This window comes from Ipomoea triloba, chromosome 7 (assembly GCF_003576645.1).
Source record: "Ipomoea triloba cultivar NCNSP0323 chromosome 7, ASM357664v1".
NCBI classification, from domain to species: Eukaryota; Viridiplantae; Streptophyta; class Magnoliopsida; order Solanales; family Convolvulaceae; genus Ipomoea; species Ipomoea triloba.
The window spans coordinates 25743380-25755980 of NC_044922.1; the positions used below are offsets into that span (position 1 = coordinate 25743380).

Here is a 12601-nt window from a genome sequence, read left to right on the forward strand (position 1 = left end):
TTTTTTTTTTTTTTTTTTTTTTTTTTTTTTTTTTTTTTTTTTTTTTTTTGTATTTTTTTTTTCTATTTTGTTCTATTTGCTTATAATAAGTTATAAGAGTATATTTAATGTAAACAATTTGTCTGTCTTTGTTATTAATTATGAGATGTACAATATAATTTATTAATTTATTAATTCTTTAATTTCATGTATTAAATTACTTGTGACAAAAGGTGGAATCGTCCACTCCAAACCTTCCACACCCCGGTTCAACAAGATCATGTATTAGATTGCTAATTTTGTTGTTGCTACTTTGGTCCTCCCAAACCTAAGACAATCTAAACCAAGGCCCAAAAAAAAAAAAACAATTAGTGACATACAATTTGAGTTCATGCAAATAAATTCATGTTGTATATTATTCTAAAATAATAAATTAAATGATTTGTTTAAGTGAAAAAAATAAAAATAGAAAACAGGCTAGTAATACGAAATAAAGAACTGAATTCATTCATTTTGGAGACATATTAAGTTTTAATTTTTTTATTTCAACAGAAATTTTTTAATTTTTTTTTGAAACACTATGATTTGTTCATATTGCATTACGTCAATACTTGAAATCAATTTCAGGAAGTTTGGTAAAATCTATAATTTGAAGAAATTTGGTGAAATCATTGATTTGAACAAATTTGCTTCAAGCCTAGTGCAGAAGTGTCATTGGGCTATGGATTCACATTCTGCAGAATTGCAGAAATATCTAATCAAAGTGTTAGAGCATCTTCAATAATATGAATTTTTTGTTAATTTTTCACATACATGTAGGAGAGAAGAAAAGAGAGAAGAGAAAAAAAAAAAGAAAAAAAAATAGACACGCAGACCATGACTCGCCCAATGGGCACGTCCACTGCACGCACCCAGCGCCTCCATCTGCCACAGGCGATTGCTTTGTTTCCTTCTCAGATTGCTTTGTTTCTTCTCTTATCCAATGGATCCCACAAAAGTCTTGATTTTGCATGAGAAAAATTCACTAAAAAATTACACCTCCTATTTGTTCAAAAACAACCCACTTGATTTTTTTTCCTCAAAAATTGTGAAAAAACTCGCTATTGTGGACACTCTTAATTACTACATTGATGGTGCCCTAACATGGTTTCCAAAGAATTCATCAAGTCAAACATTGACTCCCGAACCTTAAGGGCCCCACACTAAGACCCGACAAAGTATTTAGGAGAATGTAAATCACGATAACTAAGTGGCTCAGCAGACAAGCCAAATGTCAATGCGTACAAGAAAACATTGAGAGAATATTCAAGAGCACACAAAGTATCTTTCTACTCACTTCCCATCAACATTGAGCCAATATTGGATCCAGATTGTGGACTTTTATATATATATCTTCTGCAGCTGATGTTATGTACCAAGCAACATCATCAAACTTGTTTTCTGACAATGTTATCGCAAGGAGAATAGCCAAAAGCAAAATACAAGAAAAGGCTACATTATATTCCTCCCTATATATCCAAGAAGAAATTAAACATTGGGCATATTCATGCTTTTGTTGACGAAGTACAGATCCAATAATGAATGGATCAAGATTGGGAATAAATACATATGTATAATAATAATGATGATAATAACAACAATGTTTACCTTCACTAATATGCTAAACTTTTAATTTAATTGTAATACATACTTATTAGAGATGTCAAAGTGGATCGGTAGAACACGAATCGCAAAATATCCGCAACCCACACGAAGCCGACCATTGTGTCTCACCACTAGGCGGACTTAGTTCTTGCTTCCCATTCCTACATACTCAACTCTAATAACTTTAAACCATACAAAAACATCATTTATCCTTGTTAACTCATCTACCACTAATTTAGTATTTAGTTTGAAAATGTCTAGCTACTTTAAACTATTGTGTTTTGTCACTTTTTTTCAATTTGGTAACACTTTGTGTGTTTGCTTCTCCTCCTTACTCAAAGCTAACACATCTAAATTTAACAACTTCAACCCATTTTAATTTTTTCTTTAAAAAAAAAACTATTGGACTTGAGGCACATACTCACTAGCATATCTTGCTAGTTCCTTAACATCTTCTATGCTTCTCGATCATGTTGTGCAACATGATCAAGAAAGATCATATCGAGTGGCACACTACACTTCCCAACATATTATGCTCCATTCCCAAATCCTTGCTTTCATTAATAGCATTTTAATATTATGTCTATATCTCGTTTTACTTGTTATTAGCTCATATTGATCTTTGCTTGAGCTCCCAACTTGTCATGGATTAAATAGATTCTTGTTTGTTGTCTAGTTCTAGTGCCTCAATTTCTTTTTGTCATAGCATATCATGCCCCATAGCTAATTTCAATTTAGTTTATACCTAATTTAGTCATTGACTATAGTGTTTTTTTTCGATTTAGTTCTAAACGTCTTTTTGTGCTTAATTGGGTCATGGACTTTGATGATTTTATCTAATTGAGTCATGTATTAAGATAGCTCGGTAATTTTCACTCTATTAATACCTAATCTAGTCATTGATTATAGCTTGGTAATTTCCCTCTATTAATACCTAATTTAGCTATCGATTATAGTTTGGTAATTTCTCATCTATTAAAGCCTAATTTAGTCAATATAGCTTAGAAATTTCCACTCTATTAATGTCGAGTTTAGTCATCAATTATCACTCAAAAATAGCTTTTTTGACTGGTCAATCAGCTATTATTGGTCAAATAAACTATTTTTTAGCTGATAAGCCAATAACCAAACACCCCATAGTGATTTTATCTAATTTAATAGAAAAAGAAATAAAATTTATATTTGATAGAGAAAAGAATAAAATTTATGTTAATAGAGGAAGAAGTTTTTAAGAAAGGTCGAGGAAAATTTTTTTATCAAAGCCAGGTTTCGATCCTGGGACCTGTGGGTTATGGGCCCACCACGCTTCCGCTGCGCCACTTTGATTTTGCTTTTTGTGCCAACTTCAAAAATTTCCAATTTCTCGTAAATCATTTAGAAATGTAACCCGTAATGTAAATAATGCAAATATGGCATATTTTGAACTAGACTAAAGTATCTATTAAATAAAATGAGTACTAGTAATGGCATACATTAAGCAACCAATTGTCCATCGGAGTAGACATCGGAAGACAATGCACTTAAGACCGAAGCAGGCACCGAAGCACAATGCGTTTTAGACTAAATCAAGAGAACTAAATTGGATATTAAATGTGAATCCTTAGGATGACTTAAACAACACCATTTTCGTGCGGAATTGTGCTCATTTGATGAATATTATCGTACTATACTCTATCTCAGTAAATATCAAATAATATGTCAATATCCTCGATTGAGATAAAATTCCAACTTGAGACCTTCCATTTGAAAAGATAACGGTAATACCATCAAACCACAAGATACTTGGCATTAAGAGACATTTGATTGAGCTTTCCACTTTTGCTTTCTTATTTTTTCCCCATTTTTACTCCTTTCTAATGTTTGGATGCACTATGTTTACTAAAAATCATTCTATTAACTAAATATTTAAATATGGTTATGATTCTAATTCTAATATTTGAACCAAACATCCCCTTAATGTTCCTAAAACGAATTTTAGATAGTAATGAATGATAAATTATAGATGCTATTGTATAATTGATAAGTCAAATTATTCTTTTTATTTTTTACATTTAACTATAGCCGGTGTCATTTTGCACCAAGCGTGGAATAATTTATTCCACCTTATAAATTTCCAAAAAAGTTCGAACTTTCCTGACGCTCTAAAAGAATTATCTGTAATTACATGTTGACAAAAACTGTCATCACAATTCGCAAATAACACCAAAGAGAAGACAAAATGTGTAAACTTTTTTATAAATTGAATACTAAACGTAAAAATATAAATAAACCTGAGAACCATAAATAATATTATTAATGTAATATCAAAAGTAAAATATAATCGTAGTTGTCTCAACATATCAACATACGAGTATATCAGAAATTTTGAAAACAAAAAAAAACAAAAAAAACAAAAACAAAAACAAAAAAAATTATAACTACACGGCCATTAGAAAACTTTGATACAAAATTAACAAATTAGAAAAACTGCTTTTTTTTTGGAGTAATAATTAATAAACTAGTCATCATCCAAAACAAACAATATATGTAGAAATACAATACCTAAACCAATAATACAGCTCCAAGAATTAGTATTTAGCAATCCTTAAGAAAAATACATAGCAAGGTATAACCTGGTCCGATGCCATAAATTGTCCAACAAGCTCAAAAAGGTTTAGGCAATATAGAGATTTCACTCTGCTTGATCTGTGAAATATATAACACAGAAGATATCGGGTGGCGGCACACATTCACATCTTTGGGTGTAAATGATCAATCATCGCCCGCCCAATCTTACCTGTCAAAACACATTTACTAATGAGAAATGCTTGCTTCAGAGAAATATTACTTCAATTATTGGAACTAATAGTGCCACCACAAGAGGACCTGGATAGACTCCTGCTGCTGCTCCGGCTGCGGCTTCGGCTAGAACTCTGTTTCTTTGGGCTTTCACTGACTTCTTTCTTACGCTATGGTCAATTGATTCAAAATATAGAGCAGTTTAATACACACAAATGTAAGTCTAATGAAATATTTATTTGGTAGATATGAAAATAGTGGTTCAGCCATATCCCATGGTGTCAATACATGTTAAAGACGATATGTAACTTACAGGTGGCACTGGGGACCTGGATCTTGATAAAGATCTGCAAAATTTCCAGGAAAAAAAAAACCAATTTAAGTCCCTACATGATCTGCATTAGAACTTTCACCCAACACCTTTGATTCCACTTCCATGTCAAATTATCAAAATGTTAAACAGTGTAAGGGCTGCAGTATATGATATTTATTCACCTATGTAAGTTACCTACTTAAGACTTCTTAGCCAAGATTATAGACGCCCCACACAACACCAATGCTTGAGATGCCAAAAGAATAAAAGCTATGAGATAATCAGATACATGTTCCTTATTATACTAGCAGCATAGGAACTAATAAAAAATATACTGCTGCAAATAGATGGTGATTCCCAATTTCAATTAGCAGTTCCAAATCCAGCTTCATCACCAGAATCCATGTCTTCTTTGTTCATAATCTAGCACCAATGGACATTTGGTGATGCTCATTAGAGCATAGAGACATCATTAAAGATTCCAAAGCTGCCATTCAGAGAACATCATACCTCAACAACCAAAAGTGTTGTAGGCAATTGAGCCATATCCATTCAAGTTCCTAATACGCAGTCCACAAATTGCTGCAGATAGTCCGATCTAAAAAAACAGTGACTTCATATTTACAAAGAGAAAAATACAATGAGGATTTCCTTGAGAAACATATGAGGTTTTCGCACCAGAAACAAAAACAGAACTTTTTGGTTCTCTTACCCTTTTCAGGTCTAGTTCCCCTTTTCCTTTAAGACTATTCTCTCATGAAGCACCAAAAAGGAAGTTTCATTCTCCAATTTATGACCACAAGTTAATGCTGATGAAACAGAACATCACATGAAGTAGGGAAGTCTAGAATCCCACAAGCGTGTGTGTGTATATATATATATATATTATATATACAGTGTGAAGAGTGCTAGATTCATATAGCTGGCAATTGGAAACCAAGTACGAAAAATCTAAGCAAAACAAAGTACCAAAGTGAAAAAGAGCATTGAGGTTGATATCTACTACATTTCCACATGTCATGCTCAAGTGTATAGAAGCACACTTCAATTGTGGAAAATATAAACCAGCAGATGATTGCAGAAAACCTATTCCATCATGGCATGGCTAGTACTTCAAGGTCAAAACGATTTTCCAAAATGTTTATTTTATGTGCAGTGTTCAAAATGTTTACATTGATCAAGTAAACATAAAGTACACAGCAGAACAGCAGACCACAACACATCCACAAGGCACAATAATAAGTAATAACAGTAGGAAAAGACTGCCATATTACATACACTCTGCATAGGATATTATTTACTATGTATATTACAGCAAGTTTCTCAGATTAGAAAGGATTTGTTTGCAAAGAATTACTGCAACAAAAAAGTACAAACTTTTAGATTTATTTACCAAGAGTATTTTGCAACAAGAAGGTACCCTTGGTAAGTAACAGAAAACAAATTGTCAAAATTTGCAATTTTTGGATCAAAACTCATCACTGTTGCGGACTTTATATTCAGACCCCTCTAATCCGCCAAAAGATTATAAAAAATGCATATACTAATTGGTAGAAAATCTACATAGTTGACAAAAGAAAAAACTCAAGATATACTAAAAAGAATAGAGTCAAGTCAGAATTTAGAAACAAAGAGCATATGAAAAACATCCCAAAAAAAAATCTATTGCATAGTATAAGAATAGTTAAAATGCATATATGAATTCATATGGAAATTTCTGAAACTTTAATCAAGAAATATTGAAGTCAAATAAAAGGAAAAGATTATATATATATATATATATATATATATATATATATATATATATATATATATATATACCAAACATAGTTACCTTGACATAGAGCGTGCTTTTGACCTAGGAGGGGATCGTGATGGAGACTTTGAATGAGATCTTGAACGTCGAGAAGATTTGGCTTTAGGAGATTTGCTGCAAGGATGATGAATACTCAATAAACACAAAAAAACTAATTATAGCTAGAACTCAAAAGATCACTGATCGAAAATAAACCCCTATAGAACATTATTTAACCTTCTGCTCCTGCTACGACTATAACTTCGGCTTCGATTACGACTACGGCTGCCATTCCTTCCTCCTGAATAAGAAGGACTCCGGCTGCGACTGCGGCTTCGGCTTCTTGAGCGACCTGAATCATATTCCTTAACCTACAAGGTGGATAACGTGTATGATTTTAATAGCAAAGTAATACTAGCAGTATATACGTAAAAAAGTTAAGCATGAAAGATAGGATGTAACCATACATATATTACTGCACGTCCAAATGCATTCCGAAACTCAGACTCATCAAGTTTTTTTATCTAACACAGGCAGAAGAAATTAGTTCAATATACCACGCATCAAATTGAGGTGACTGATTGTGCAGATAAAATGAGAAAGAAAAGCAAAAGGAATAATTGTAACTTACAGCATGCTTCATATCATCATAGTTGGTGTAGTCCACTATCCCAGACATCCCTTAAAGCAAAACCATAAAGAGCAATTAGCACAAAAAACTAGGTGTGAAAGAACTTAACAATCTTTAAGTTTGTTGCTGCCGATGTTCGTAGTCATCTTACCACTCCCCTCACGAAAAACTTGGGAGAAACAAACATCCCCAGCCCGACGCATGTGATCCTAGATGGCAAGCAATCAAGCATGCAATAAGCAGATTCAGTAAATTGGACATCATATAGAGTGACTATGCAGAATCAGTTTATGTACAGGTTTAAAACATCAATAACAACCACTTACCTTAAGATCTTGCCATGAAGCAGAACTGGGCAATCCAGTGACTAACACTGAACAAGAAGCAAGAGTGAGATAAAAATAAAAAATAAAAAATAAAAAAAGCAGAACAATACAATAGAATAAACATTTAGAAATTTTATGCTTCAAAAAAAAAAAAAAAAAAAAACCTCGATAGTCAGAACGCCTTGACACTCCTCCTCGAGGACCTCGACCACTGCTGTGGCTACTGTGGCGATCATTAGAGAATGAGTGACCACGACCACCATGGGCCAGCTCAACCTGTGCATATTAGAAACAGTACAACATTAACAACCAACAAGTCAAATTAATTCATAACAACATAATCATAATGCTTGACCAACCCGCAACCGATGCCCATCAAAATCATAGCCATCACGACCACGAATAGCATCATCAGCATCATGAGCATCTTTAAACTGTAATTTATGTAAAAGAAGGGGAAGTCATTATGATAAGTTAGAAGACAGGAACAAACAAACTAAAAGATTAGCAGTTTCAAATCACCTCAACAAAAGCATAACCAGGAGGTCTTGGAGGAAGTTTCAAATCAATATGTGCAATGGGTCCATACTGCAATTAAATCCAATACAGCATGTCAAATTGCCAGGAATTAAAGTCAACCAAAATGATATAGACCTGTAAAAGATCTTTTCAGAATACAAACAAGCATGAAGTTGACAGGGTATGAGGGAATCTAGAACAGGAAATCAAGAATCTTTCTCCTGCAAGTAACATCTATTTGTAGGGGGGCCAATGACTAATCAAGTATGAGCAGAAAATATAGAGGAAATTAATATGAGCAGGATAATGGTAGATGTGAACATTGCCACCAAATACACACATACAAGCACAGTGGTCAATTATTTTAGGAGTACTAGTGATAACAAACACAAAAAGGACATTGACTCTAAGCATGAGAAGAGGGAAAAAAAACTACTCCATATTAAATTAACTAATATAGTTACTAGGAACAAAATTCACATAACTAGGCAAAAGACAGGAATAATGTTTTCAAGAATACCTTGTAAAACAAATCCTCAACTTCTCGCTCACGAATATCTCCAGGAAGATTACCAACATAGAGTGTCCTGCTAGAGCGACTCATATTTATCCTGAAACAAGCAGAACCCAACAACATCAAATAAGATTGTCAACAAGAAACAATATATACGAACACATATATACCCTTTAAAAACAACAAACATCTTATATAATAAACACACATATACAGATAAATGTATCTCAACTCCACCAGTTTAGATGTGTGGAAAATGGGGGAAAGAATATGGTGGAAGAAAATAAGGTGGAAATTTTCAAATTTTCTTGGACGACAAGAAAAACAAAGGGGAAAGAAAATGATGGGTAACTGGGAGAACATTGGTTTTCCAATTCTAAATACACCTTATACAGATAACTTAGATCAACTCCCTTCTCAGTACATGCACCATCGCCACTTCTCCCAACTCTTCCTCTCATTTTGTTTCCTCACACCCAAACAAAATGTTCTTCTCCAGTTTTTCCTTTCCCTCCTATTTACTCTCCCAACTTGTTTCCCCTAACTTTCAACAATTCAACCCATCCATACACAGCCCACAACTTTCTTTTAGCAATCAATCAGCAGAAAAATAAGGCAAAAACATGTCCCAACCAAAAAAAAAAAAAAAAAAAAAAAAAAGGCTCAAATAATGCATCGATACAAAATTACGCATTGCATAGGGTTACATTTTAATATGCGTTTGTTATACACACATAATTCTCACACCACAGACTTTAATCACTGCAGTTTAGCAATTTATGCACATAGAGAGATACAAAAAGCAGATCGAAAAGAAAGAAATCGACGATATACCTTTAGAGACCGATGAAGGAGGAGCAAGGAGCAAGGAGCAAGAAGCGCAGAGTCACAGACAAAGCGAGAGTCGAAGACTAGGGTTTTAAGGTCTGAAAAGGTAAAAATTGGGAACTCAGAAGGCCGCAATGGGTAATCGGTAGCCTGTCCTTGTAGGTAGGAAGCGCGGCTGCCGTCGATGCCTGATCTAACGGTTTAAAATGCGAGAGTCGGAAAATATTATATTGGACAAGAATGTCCAAAATCTATACTACTCGCATAATGAGATCAGACTATTTAACCAACAAAAGCAATTTTGGATTATATATATATTCACAAGCATTGCACCCGTGCATCGCACTTTATAATATTTAAAAGTATTAATATTATGCTAAAATAATAAAACTATATTTACAGACATACAATCATTATTCTAGTAATTTACGTATAGGCATACTAAAAAAAAAAGAGCGCGTAGCAATGAAAAATTAATTACGGAATAGTTTAATATGGAGTAATACATTTATGGTCCATTTGTAAACCTGAAAAATAATTTTTAAAAATTGACTCATTTTTTAAAAATTATTATAAGTTTCTAGCGTTTGGTTGAACGTAACAAATTATGTTTTTATGCTTGGTTTAAAGTTACAAAATTATATTTTCTGTTTGATTGATGTTACTGAAAATGAACATATTATGTGTTTATAGTAATAATAATAATCCTATCATATCCTATCCTATATATAAAAAAGCTAGATGTTTTTTGACCAAAATTTTTTGCTCCAATTCCCACTCAACACTAGCGATGTCGTTTTAGTACAAACATATTCAGTTCTACGTTGCGTTTAAGGTTATTTATTTGTAGATTGCTGCTTTCAATGTGAGACTCTTTGATTGGATAATTATTTTGTATTAAACATTGTGTCCATTAGATATCTAAACATCAGGATTAATGAAGATACATTTATTGGACAAGCATACAACTTCTTAAATATCCGAACATCTGCATTAGTGATTTTATTCATGAAGATACATTAATAGGACTCTAAATCATCGCTTATAAAAGGAGTCTAATTTCATATCAGATACACCACTGCAATTATATATCAATGCAAACACACTCACGGCAAAGTTGAGTTCTAGAATGCCTCTGGCCAGTGAGATATCACCAATGAAAACAACGTGAGCATTGAAGGTCAAATGTATTCGTACTTATGAAGTTCGGGAATGTAGGTTCAGTGAAGTTGTGAAATGTCGATAATGTGTCTTCCATGATATCGAGGTAACCATCTAACCTCAAAAAATGCAGTGTTATTAATTTCCTCATAGAGGATGTAAGGTAAATTATATATGTTCTTTCATTTGTTGTTGTTTTTTTTAATCCTATACTATGTATATATATATATTTTTTACAGACTGTTCTGTTTTTAAATTTTCAGTGGTGAGGAAATGAAATGCACGGTCTGGGACAACCATGTAGATAAGGCCAACTCTTGGTACAAAAAAAAATTGCAATGATCATGTCATTATTTTGATGCAATTATGTAGGGTAAAAATTTGTTTCAATAGTAAGTACACAGTACAAACTGTATGTTTGTTTCTGATAGAATAATTGGGCAAGGTACTGGATCCGACCCGATAAGTCCAACCTATTAAAGCATGCATCACTTAGGAAGAAATAACAGTTCTTTAAGACCGAGGTTGTGCCTCAGCCACAATAGAAGAGGTCGCGCCTCGACCACAATATGTTCTTAATCAAATCAAGTAAAAAAAACAAGCAAACAAGAAAAAAAATGAGATGCACACTCTATTCTCTAAGGGCCAGCACGACATCCGATCCCGCTAGTTACCCAACGGAAGGACATTTTCTGAATCGAGCTCATGGCTTAGTCACGAAAATGCTATCCCCTAAGTGATGGTACGGGGCCTGACCTCGCTCACTACCCTACCGAAAAGCCGACTTTTGACCGAGCCTACGGCCGGCCAAAGTAAGCTATGAGCGCTCGCGCACGAAAAACCTGACCTCGCTCACTACCCTACGGAAGAGCTAACCTTTGACCGAGCCAACGGCTGGCCAAAGTAAACTATGAGGGCTCACGCACAAAAAAAAAAAAAAAACAACAAAAAAACAAACAAAAAACAAAAACAAATCCAAAAAAAAAAAAACAAAAAAGGAAATAATCAAAAGAAAAAAAAGGAAAAATAATGCCAGGCACCGGGCCTCGGCTTCTTCATGGCGAGACCTCAGCCACCAGCCGAAGCCCTGCCTCGGCTTCTTCATGGTCGAGGCGATTCTCGGCCATGGTGGCAGGAGTAGCCAAAAGTAAAACTCTGGTATTGAGAAGGTTATATTTATTGTCCACTTTTCAGTGAGAGGTTTAGATAGCTGAGATTGCCAATACCCTTTCATTTCCTATTCAATTCTTTCATATTCTTGTTTGGGAAGTGTTGTTTTGAGTGTTTGTTTCATGTGGAAAATTCACCACGAATCAGATCATTTGCGCAGTTTCCCTTCTAAGCTAAGATGCTAGGATGTCAGATGGTTATATGGTTGTATGGTTTCTGGGCATGAGTTTGGTGGGTGTCTCATCCTTTAAAAAAGTTGGGAGATGTCCAAATTCTTATGGTCGGTTGTCTTCCAAGTTTAGGTTCTGAATTTAGATATAATATATTCTGTTGTTTACAAGGTGCTAGGACGTTTGTATCAAATAGATTTTCTTGTACCTTAGCTGCGGATATTCTTTTCACCTTTTGAGTTTTGACAGGCAGATGTGCCTTTTGAGTGAAATCTGTGTGAATGCAAGTGAATCAACACTCAACTTTATGATCAAACAAAAAAAATAAAGAAAGAAAAATAACGTCAGGTCGAAGCAGTCCTCGACCACTCCCGTTTGGTGGTTGTTGTTCCACCATTTCACTCTTATGTTCGGCTTTTTCATGCCAATTTGGAGGGTTACTAGTCTGAGAGCTTGGGTGCAAAAACAACAATGGTGGTATTCTCTGTTTCATGTCCCTTAGTTGTCTCCCTCTTCCGATGTTGCTAGCTTTGATGATGTTTTGGATTTTAGTTTGATATAATTTTTTGTGGCAATTTGTGTTTGTTTGATCTTTGCATTGATGTGGTTACGTCCTTCATAGCAGTGAAATTTTAGAAAACTTTTATGGTCTAGTTCCGATGCCCTCTCAGTTCTCCTCTTCCAGAGCAGTCTCCGGCTTGGAAGAGATGGCATGCAGGTTACAAGACTGCTTCACTGGCGTTCTCATGGTGATCGTGGTTTATCATCGACGG

The 12601-nt window shown here is 34.1% G+C and overlaps 1 protein-coding gene and 1 non-coding gene across 9 annotated transcripts; both read right to left on the reverse strand.

Annotated features, from left to right (window-relative positions):
* Positions 1-2877: 2877 nt before the first annotated feature.
* TRNAM-CAU lies at positions 2878-2949 on the reverse strand. Its single transcript has one exon. It is a non-coding gene; the product is annotated as a tRNA-Met (tRNA).
* Positions 2950-4072: 1123 nt separating this feature from the next.
* LOC116025288 (serine/arginine-rich-splicing factor SR34-like) lies at positions 4073-9548 on the reverse strand. 8 transcript variants are annotated; one of them, XR_004099662.1, is made up of 15 exons: positions 9334-9547; positions 8506-8596; positions 7989-8054; positions 7826-7900; positions 7631-7742; positions 7467-7513; positions 7292-7349; positions 7141-7190; positions 6977-7033; positions 6747-6880; positions 6549-6644; positions 5427-5523; positions 5225-5327; positions 4715-4748; positions 4543-4571 (listed from the first exon to the last, which is right to left on the reverse strand). XR_004099662.1 is itself a non-coding variant. In XM_031266472.1 (14 exons), exons 2-14 carry the CDS (start codon positions 8587-8589, stop codon positions 4396-4398), a joined length of 900 nt encoding a protein of 299 aa, XP_031122332.1. In that variant the 5' UTR covers positions 8590-8596; positions 9334-9541; the 3' UTR covers positions 4073-4395. The 8 variants fall into 8 exon arrangements, 2 of the variants coding, with proteins under 2 accessions (XP_031122332.1, XP_031122333.1); XR_004099660.1 differs by having other exon boundaries at positions 4715-5137; XM_031266472.1 differs by lacking the exons at positions 5225-5327; positions 5427-5523 and adding an exon at positions 4073-4399 and having other exon boundaries at positions 4489-4571; positions 9334-9541.
* Between the last annotated feature and the right edge of the window lie 3053 nt (positions 9549-12601).

Excerpts from the sequence above, each read along its gene's own strand:
- LOC116025288 (XM_031266472.1), bottom strand. The coding sequence starts at position 8,589 with ATGAGTCGCTCTAGCAGGACACTCTATGTTGGTAATCTTCCTGGAGAT. Across the intron at positions 7,191-7,291 it reads AGTTTTTCGTGAGGGGAGTG|GGATGTCTGGGATAGTGGAC; the intron begins GTAAGATGACTA and ends TTTTGCTTTAAG. Across the intron at positions 6,645-6,746 it reads AGTCGTAGCAGGAGCAGAAG|CAAATCTCCTAAAGCCAAAT; the intron begins GTTAAATAATGT and ends TCATCCTTGCAG.